This window comes from Triticum dicoccoides, chromosome 7A (genome assembly GCF_002162155.2).
Source record: "Triticum dicoccoides isolate Atlit2015 ecotype Zavitan chromosome 7A, WEW_v2.0, whole genome shotgun sequence".
Lineage (NCBI taxonomy): Eukaryota > Viridiplantae > Streptophyta > Magnoliopsida > Poales > Poaceae > Triticum > Triticum dicoccoides.
Window position 1 is genome coordinate 566,110,877 of NC_041392.1, and position 10,141 is coordinate 566,121,017.

The following is a 10,141-nucleotide window of genomic DNA, read 5'->3' on the forward strand; positions in this document are numbered from 1 at the left end:
GAGGAGGCGAGGTGTGGCGACTGTGGCGTTCATCGACGGGGAGGTCGGCTTTTATAGCCGAAGCGAGGCGGTGAGAACTTGCTCGCCGGGTGCCGCGTGGCAGGAGTGGGTGGGACGCGCGTTGTGGCGCCTTCACTGCGCCATCCGTGAGGCATCAATGGAAGGCTGACCGACACGGCAGCGCGGCAGCCTTGGCATTGATTCCCGCGGGAACCGACACGATGAGAACGGCGAAGCGGCGTGTCGCTGACTCGGCGGGCTCATTCCTATTCGCGCCAAAATTAGTTTCTCCGGCATCCTCAGGCGTCGGGTTCGATTTGGGTCCGCCAACGCCAGTTTCGAACTAAACCGACCAAAAACGGGTTCTTAAGGACGTGGCTGAACTGCTTTTTTGCGCCGGTGCTAAAAAATGCCCTGGGCCCGTTGGAGACACCGCGGGAGATGCTCTATCACGAATGCAAGCGCCAAGGAAAACAAGCCCGTGTGGTCGGTGGTTCCTTGCTTACGTGTTGCTGCGCTGATGTTTAGTACCACATCGCTATTCCAGGTCCATACACTGTGGAATAAAAGGTGACGCCCGGGTGCTGGCATACACCGTGCGGCAAGCACGGTTACAGCACGAAACCAATATACTATGATTAAACATCGGCCAGCGCCAACAATGCGACAGGTATGTATCGTGCGCCTTCACCGCCAAAACCACCCATCACAAAATCTTGTGAGCTAACGAATAAACAATATTCTGTCATTGCAGGGGGCGCCTTTTGTTTTTTCAAGGCCAAAAATAAGACTATCTCTTATTTGGTCCTAAAATTAGTAAACATAGGTGATCAAACCACAGAATTGTTAATTTGTTATGCCATGCATTTATCCTGCGGATACAGACTTACTACAACCTTGCAGGTATATTTGAAGTTGGATCATACGTTTACTAATCTTTCCCTAATAATAAAGCACGGATTGGGTCTCCGGGTTCACCGTCGCGGCAATTTGCGAAAAAAAACCTGTAGTTTTTGTTATTCAACCCGCGCTCCTTTTTTTTGAGTGAAAAAAAAACGATTTGTTTTTTACTCCTCGCATCCATCTCCTCCTTCCCCCCAAGCGAGCTAGGGTGGAGCCGCCGCCTCTCCGGCGTGCCCGCTGGTGCTCCGTCCACCCCTCTTCTTCATCTTCTCCCCCAACCCCTACTCCTCCCAGGACCAACCGTGGTGGACGACATGCCCGCCGGCGCTCCGTCCTCCCCTCTTCTCCATCTTCTATCCTCCCCTTCTCCCTCCTCCATCCCTGTCCAGTCCCCACCTCCCCTCACCCCTACTCCCCACAGGCCCACGAGGATCGAGCGTGCGCGGGCGGCGTTGGTGGACGAGTTGGGCGATGCGTGGAGGACCTCAAGTACTGCCTCCCCTGCACCTCAATCGTCGTCACGGCTACCAACTTCTTTGTCCCCCAAGTACTGGTTTTCAGCAGATCCGGGCGAGGTGAGAGACTCTGCTTCTCTCTATTGGCTACAGAGACAGATTTACTCTCTATTAGCTACAGAGACAGATTTAGGGTCAGATTTGATTTGTTTGTATTCAGGTAATTAAATGATGTTGGAGGTTGTGATGCAGCACAAGTAGCACAAGTTCATCATGTCCACTGCCCTTCATTGAATATCAGGTTCAATTTTCTTGATTTTTTACTTGAGCTGTTACTCATAGCATTTTTTTAATCTGGGTATCATAGAGTTGGTGTAGTTAAATGATGTAAGGGGATAAGGAACAAAATTGTGTAAGACGATACTAACCTGTACTCATATTAGTCCAACATTGTTGGATATTGCTTGGAGATTTGCCCTTTTTATAAGAAATCAAAAACAGTCTGTAATCTGGACATGTACGAACGTTGCGTGAACATTTTTCTGTTTAAATTGGGCGTCCAATCTCTGTAAGCTGGGTGTTGCCTGTACTTTATATTAGTCCAATGTTTGCCAGTTCCTGGTTGATTCCCTATTTGATGTGAATCCATGAACAAATAAGTTTATGAACAAGTTCCTGTTTGCTCCCTGTTTGATTCAAGTCTGAAAGATTCATAGATGCTACACTTCAGTTATAAATGCACAAAAAGTTAGGACTGATAATATTATGAAAGAAATATGTTCCATCCGCCCCTACCCCTTGTAAATATATATTTAAATGTGCATGCCCACTTTGTCGGAACACCGCCCAATGCTGGAAGACAATCCGCCGTCCGACGGTGTTGCACAGTTCGCCGCAACTTTGTCGGCTGGTTCTTCACTTGAGGTATGTAGACAAGGAGTATTGAAATTATGGTCTTTTGTTTTCTGCAACCTAACGTTCATTGCTTCAGATGTGTCTTTGGTCTTATTTTACTACTGGTTGTGATTGTGGTACATAACACTGATGTTGAAAGCGTGGATCAGGTCCTATATTAGCTATCTTTGATTTACATCCAAAGTTCAGTTATAATTATAGGCTGGAAACTTTATATTATTTTGCTATCTTATTTCGTTTGTGAAAGTAGCTGCAACAAGTAGCAGTTTGAATTGATGCAATCAAGTAAGCAAGGCTTTGATTGTAAAATTTGTGTGTTGGCATAGGCTGAAGCAAGCACCTTTACTATCTGTATTTGTCTGAATCTTTTTGTGTTGTCATAGGCTGAATCAGTAGTTGGTGCAGCTAGCTGCAGCAAGCACCAGCTTAACTTAATGCTAGCATTTACTTGAAGCCTTGATATGCTCTTGCCGACTCGGTAAACTAGCACATCTTCGATCTGTATGCTTGAATCTTTAGTTTGTGCAGCTAGCCACTAGCAAGTAATTAAAGCCTTGATCTGCTCTTGCCGACAAAATAATCTTGGAAGAAGCATCTAGATCACTCCACTATGGGCCCATCCAGTAGCTTTTCAAGATTATCTGTCACTCCACTATTTACTGTATTGTTATAACTGCTCCCTATTTGATTGAACTCTGTGCTGATTACATCTTTGGAAAATCTGGAATATTGTTTGAACAAGGTAATTGTTGGAGTTTTAACTTCAATTTTTGTTGTCGTTACACAAAATGTCGCCTCCGCCGACTTTGCTGGAAGACCATCAGCCATCGCCTAGACCGACTTCGCTGAAGGTATCTCTTTTTCTTTGTGTAAATTATGATGGAGCTATGTTTACAGTGATTTACAGCCAGGGTTTACTGATGTTTAAACTAGAAAAATTGATTTGAGAAAGTATTTAACGCAATTGGTCTATTGCCATAGGCTCAAGCAAAGCACCTCTTCGATCTGTACGATTTGCCATCTTGTTTCCTTTATCAAACTATCTGCAGCAAGTAGAAATCTGAATTGATGCAAGCAAGTAGTAACCATTATGGCGGCACGGTAAACTTCTAATGTTCCATCCAGAATATCTTCCAGCAATATATGTGAACAGAAAAATGATGACCTTTTGAAACAATTATATGGTTCTATATATCCAAAGGAATTGACGCCAACTATTATCCTGGAAAAGAGTGTTACCTGCCATAGTGCTTCTTGCTGTACAAATATCCGAATATTATATTTTACACATGTGACGCAAGTCTTATTCGTTTGCAAAAATATGGTTGTACAAGATGGATGCGAACTCCGAAAACAAAATTTGGGACAACTGCTAGCATTCAACGAGAACGAATATGAAGACAACATACATGCCGATGTACTAGAATTCCTCAGTTGTATCAAGAAAACCAAAATTAAAACTGCTATGTAAGATCTCCAGATATTTGTGCAGATTGATTATGTAAGCTACTCTGGAAACTTGGTGCTAACTTCCATTTTCTCTCAACAGGACATGTGCTATTTATGAAAAATGAGTTTCTCTACTACTGGTTGGCAGCCCGTGATGGTGGTTTTAGATATGAAGCTAAGGAAAGCGTGCCTCATAATTCATTGGATGGCCAATTAGATATTGATGGCTGTAAATGACATGAGTATTTAGCTTTAATAAAATCTACTCCCTCCGTCCCATAATATAAGAACATTTTTGCTTGAAAAACGTTCTTGTATTATGGGATGAAGGGAGTAGATGTGTACTCTTGTGGATGAGGCTGGTACTAAATGTGCATTGAATTTACCAGCATTGGTTAATATTGGTTTTACTATCGACATTGCATAGTGAGTTTATATAATTGATACAAGTGAAGACATATTTTACAAGAATGATTATAGATCCACCAATGCTGGTGCTAGATCTATCGCTGACATGAATTGTGTAAAATAATATGTTAATTCTGTACTTGTAACGTCCCAACTCACCTGTCTAGCTGAAGTGCTGCACTGCTCATCTCACCTCTTTAATGCTGCTCTATGTTGGCGTGTGGTAGCAGTCAGTATCCTTGATCTACCTTCGGCTAGAGGAAAATATGACGATGTAACTTTGATCTAGAGCTCGACTCTCTAATGTCAGGACAATTAGGCCAGCAGCCTGCTGCTTTTACTCGTGCGTAGCATCATCCATAATTTCATATTTAAAAAATCGATTGATCTGCAAACCAATATAAGAATAGAAAAGCACTGTGCAATTTCCCAACCAGATAATGTTTGTCTCCAAAAAATCATTCCATTTTAAAAAAAATCCAAAAACTATTAACCAGATAATGTTCGTCTCCAAAAAATTATTGCATTAAAAAAATCCAAAAACTATTGTCCAAATTTAAAGAAAAAAATCACCTTTTCAAAAAAAATAAAAAAATCATGCTAATCTACCATGTATTCCATGCACCCCAACTCTTTCATGAGATGAAAGTGTCGAGCTGAAGTTGGTCCACACAAACGATTAGGATGGCTTATTCACGTTCAAGTTACATGGCCCAAAAAGCGATAGTTCAGTGTAATCTTATTTAAGAAACGTTTGCCAAAATTGGATATAAGAAGTGTTGTGTAAAGGCACACAATGTAGATTTTAAATTTTTTCCCGCCCGTTACAACATATGGGCATTGAACCTTGCCGCCCCTGGTCACTGCCGCCGCACCGCCGAATAGGCCGGAGTAGCATCTTCTCCACCATCGCGCCACCACGGTCGCCCTGCTCGCGCTCGTCTTGGCACGCTGCCCTACCAAGCTCGCGGCCTCCCTCCACGCAGCTGCAACAGCTCGTCGCAGGTCCCGCGACAGTCTCTCTCTAGCGCGCGCGAGTTCCCGTGACGGTGTCCTCCGAGGGCCTTGGCCCAGGCGAAAGTCGCGGCCTCCTCCTTGGCGGGCGTCCAGGATCTCGTCGGCGGTGCTAGCCTGCGAGGTGTTTGACGAAATGCTCAAGGCGGACACGCCCACAAATGGGGCAACACCGTTGGGCAATGCGGTTGACCGAAATGAAAAAGCGAACAAACATGTCCGCTTCGCCGACCCAAATGGTCCGTTTGGGTATGCGTGTTGGAGTTGCCCTGAAGCCCGTTTGGGTCGCTGGGAGAAGGGCGTGCGAGCAAGCGGGCAGCACATGACCTAAACCCCCTACACTCTCAATGGACCAAACCCAAAAACAGTGCAAAATAAATAAGACATAAAATACAATATTTCAAAAAAATCAACGGCACCATAAAAATGATTCCATTTTTTAAAACATTCTCAAAATTCTAAAAAAAACCCTTCTCAAAGTAAAAAAAATAATCGTGTTTTTCTAAACAACAAAAAATAGAATTGACTGAAAGAATATTTCATACACAAGTACTTTATCATAGGTTGAAATGAAAATGGTGAGCCGAAATAGGTCATGACAAACATTATTAGGGTACGCCCAAATTTCATAGTGCAAAAAGAAATGTTCAACGTAACCTTATTTCTAATGTTTCCAATAATCGAATTAAAAAAGTGTTCCATAATGGCACATCGAGCAGGTTATATTTAATTTTTCGCCCGGTGCAACGCACGGGCATTTGTACTAGTTTATATACAAAAACAAAATACTGAAGTCACATAGTTGCTAGGTTATCGAAAATTACTTTTGGAGCTCGGCCTCCATGAAAGCCGGTTTCTGAAAAATTCAAAATTCAACAAAATTTATATTTTTCACATTGCAAAAAATCCTGAAAAAAATATAGACATACATGGAGGCATAACACACGTGTGTGTAAATTTCCAGGACGAAATATGTTGAAATGAGGGCTGTGCAAAAAAGAAAAATCTTTGGCTTTTCAACACATGATACTATTCATCCCAAAAGTCCATGAATTTGTTCTTTTTGCACAGATCGCATCTCAAGGTATTTCATTCTGAAATTTTACACATATACACATCATATCCTTGTGTACTTGTGCAATTTTTTCAGATTTTTTTGAAATCAAATAGTATTCTGTCATTGCAGGGGCGCCTTTTGTTTTTTTCAAAGCCAAAAATAAGACTATCTCTTATTTGGTCCTAAAATTAGTAAACATAGGTGATCAAACCACAGAATTGTTAATTTGTTATGCCATGCATTTATCCTGCGGATACAGACTTACTACAACCTTGCAGGTATATTTGAAGTTGGATCATACGTTTACTAATTTATATAACAAAAACAAAATACTGAAGTCACATAGTTGCTAGGTTATCGAAAATTACTTTTGGAGCTCGGCCTCCATGAAAGCCGGTTTCTGAAAAATTCAGAATTCAACAAAATTTATATTTTTCACATTGCAAAAAATCCTGAAAAAAATACAGACATACATGGAGGCATAACACACGTATGTGTAAATTTCCAGGACGAAATATGTTGAAATGAGGGCTGTGCAAAAAACAAAAATCTTTAGCTTTTCAACACATGATACTATTCATCCCAAAAGTCCATGTATTTGTTCTTTTTGCACAGATCGCATCTCAAGGTATTTCATTCTGAAATTTTACACATATACACATCATATCCTTGTGTACTTGTGCAATTTTTTCAGATTTTTTTGAAATCAAATAGTATGAATTTTGAATTTTTCAAAAAAAAAAAGATCAGCCTCCATGGAGGCCGAGCTCCAAAATGATTTTCTCCTAGGTTATCTATCCCCTATACAAGTACAAAATCCTGGAAGTGCATACATGGTACGCCCATACACCCAGCAAGAACGCCACTGATCAGATTACTTTCAGCTTGGGGTGCAAGCGGCATCCCGCTTCGTCCCGCGAAATTAACACTACATCTGCACTACAGTATTATCCTCCAGCCCACCGCTTGAATCCCTACTTCCAGCTGACTCTCCATCATAAGCACATCAGGCATGATCTGCTACCAGCATGTATTTCTACATTACAGCCATACCTCAGGTCTTCAGAGTAGCTGAGGCGATTAAGTAAAAATACAAAAGGCCATCCCAGCACACATTTCAAGTCAAACATTCATGGTCATTCACATCAAGTGCATACTGCATATGCAGTCTAGAGTTTTGAACCATACAACAGAACTAGTCATTACAGAGCATATCAGGGATGCATTCTTGTATATAAGGATCAAACAATAACACGGACACAATGCCGCTGCCCCAGCAACCTGCTTCTGGTATTAGTGTAACGGCACAGAATGAGAGGCCCGGAGGACCCGACAAATCCATGTATGTAATTCATCTCTTCTTAAAACCGTACTTCTTGCGCTCGTAGAAGAGATCGGTCTTGGCGCTTCCAAGGTTGACAATCTTGGGGCACCCATCTCGGTCCTTCTCCTGCTGCGTGCACTCTTTGCAGTAGTAGGCGTCTGAGATGCCAACTCCGCCGCAGATGACGCACCTTCCCTGGAACGAGCCGTAGTTGCACTCGTCGCAGACCCGGACAAGCGTACATGGGCGCACGTACGAGTCACAGATGACGCACTTGCCATCACACTTCTCACACAGGCGACCAATAGCAATGCCAGGCTGCTTCCGGCACATGATGAGATCAGGATGATGCTTCGCCATGGCTGGTCAGATGCTAACCTGGCAAATCATATTTGGATTCATATATGATCAGAATATAGCAATGTTAATCTGCAAGTAGCAGGAATAACAAGCAGATGAGCAATTCACATCCCCTCCTAAGAGAAGCAAACTGTTAATGAGGTTACCATTGTAACTATTAGCAAACTAAACACAGTATCCCCTACAGAGAAGCAAATAGTTGTTCAATTAATTATTCTGAAAACAGGAAAACAGCAAAAACTCTTTCAGAAATACATATTCCTCCAGCTCTACATTACGTGCCATTATTGTTTGTCAGGTTTACGAGAAATAATGGAAGGACAAATTATACTGCTACTACATCTCATAATTAAAAAAAAAAGGCAAACAGGGTGGGTATGGCTAAAAATGGCACCAACATCATTCCAATATGTTTGTTCGGCATCATCAGGTGGGTTTCAAACACAATTTCATGGGATATCTTACAAAGAGAAACATCACAAATCACCAGAAAATGCCAAATTACCAACATTTAAGCTAACCAATTTGAAAGCCACTGAGTATCTCCTGACAGAGATCTCTCATAAAAAAAGATACAGTTCCGTGCAAGGGTATACATCGTAAGAGTGTGTTGTGACATACTAACACCTAGGCACATGTTTCCTACTAAAGCTACAACAAATCACTGATCACATGTTCTCACAACTAGTGGCTAAGCTAGAAACTCACTCATACTCAAGAAGAATTCTACCCCATGATTCATGCCTTTAGGTATAGTATATTAAATTCCCCGCAAAAGAAAGGTGTGGTATGTTAGGCGATGTAATCCTGGTTTCGACGTTGGAAGTTGCTCTACAACATTTCCAATCAATGGTCACCTGGTTGGCTAGTTCCACAGATTTGTTGTTGATGTCATATATAATTTGGATACTGCAATCAACTGAACCTATTTATTATTATTATTAATTCCAGTAAGGAGACTGCAGTATTCAAATTACTCTGAGCACAAATCTGTCTCAAAGAGAAACCGACTAATCGTAACTCACGATTTGGGGGAAATTGAAGACCTAAACCAGAGGAATGTGACTGAGCTACGGGGACTAGCAAAGCAACAGCCCCATATACAATGGCCGGCAACAGTGTAATTAGGCTGTCCGTCAAACAGCAGCTCTGCCCACATCATCGATTGTAGGCATGGCTGATCAGAAATACATATGACAAAACAACATAGACACAGGTTTTGAGTTATAACCACCTGCAGTGCTGGATAGGATCGGACAAGCTTCCCTAAACATTTTGACACACAAAACTAAACAGCAACGCTTTACCAGAAACAGCTTCTGTTGAGAGTTAGGCTCATAATGCAAAGACTAACATGCATAAACAAACTTGCTAGCCTCCAATTTGATTTACACTTTGAAAAGCATAGGACTCTGCTCCATGCTCTACAAGCCGTGGCCACACAAGATTCGGCAGCGCCGACCACAACATTTCATCAAACACTTCACGTGCACGAGCGCAAAATCCCCAAGTCATCAGGCAAAAATTGTCTCACTAAAAACCAGGCGCTCAACTGCGTTCCACCATCGGTGACACCGCGTTTATCGGCTTTCGCGCAACCCCCCAACCAACGGGATACAGACCCCTCTGTCCCCTACAGCCCTACTCGAGCCGCATGTGCTCTAGGGCATGTGTTTCTGGCGACGGAAAAGAACCATGGTTCATCCAGAGAAGTTTTGGATTCGGTGGTCACGCACCTTGGAGAGGAAGCGCTGGCTGCGGCGGCGGTGTCGCTCCGTGCTCCTGGCGGCGACGAGGATACACGATGGGCTCGGCTAGGTCTCGCGGCGCGGCGGAGAGTGATGCTGCTTCCTTTTTCGAGGGGTGGGTGCTACAAGAGTCAAGAAGCTTACAGATGGATGCACGATCCGAGCCTCCGACCGAATACAGCACAGCTCATCCAATCCAACGGCTGGAAACGGCGTGACGAGTTCAGTACGCTCCGCGCTGGAAACGGCTGGAAACTTTTGGTCATTTTTTTCTTACAATAAACTCCCCCTTTTTTTCATGTGTCACGATAGTAGCATCATATACAAGCATTGGGATGATCGCACTAAAGGCCGAATCCATCCATAATTTCAGGGGGAGAAAACTTAGCTAACCTAGCTAATTTATGAGCTACTTAATTACTTTCTCTAAACTAGTAATAATTATAGATTATATGGTAAAATCTAAGGACATAAAGTAGCAATCATCGAAGATTGCACTAGCAACAGA

At 42.6% G+C, this 10,141-nt stretch overlaps 1 protein-coding gene across 1 annotated transcript; it reads right to left on the bottom strand.

Annotated features, from left to right (window-relative positions):
• Positions 1–7,316: 7,316 nt before the first annotated feature.
• On the bottom strand, positions 7,317–9,774 carry LOC119331171 (PHD finger-like domain-containing protein 5A). Its single transcript, XM_037604349.1, has 2 exons — positions 9,622–9,774; positions 7,317–7,903 (listed from the first exon to the last, which is right to left on the bottom strand). Exon 2 carries the CDS (start codon positions 7,883–7,885, stop codon positions 7,553–7,555), a length of 333 nt encoding a protein of 110 aa, XP_037460246.1. The 5' UTR covers positions 7,886–7,903; positions 9,622–9,774; the 3' UTR covers positions 7,317–7,552.
• Positions 9,775–10,141: the final 367 nt, after the last annotated feature.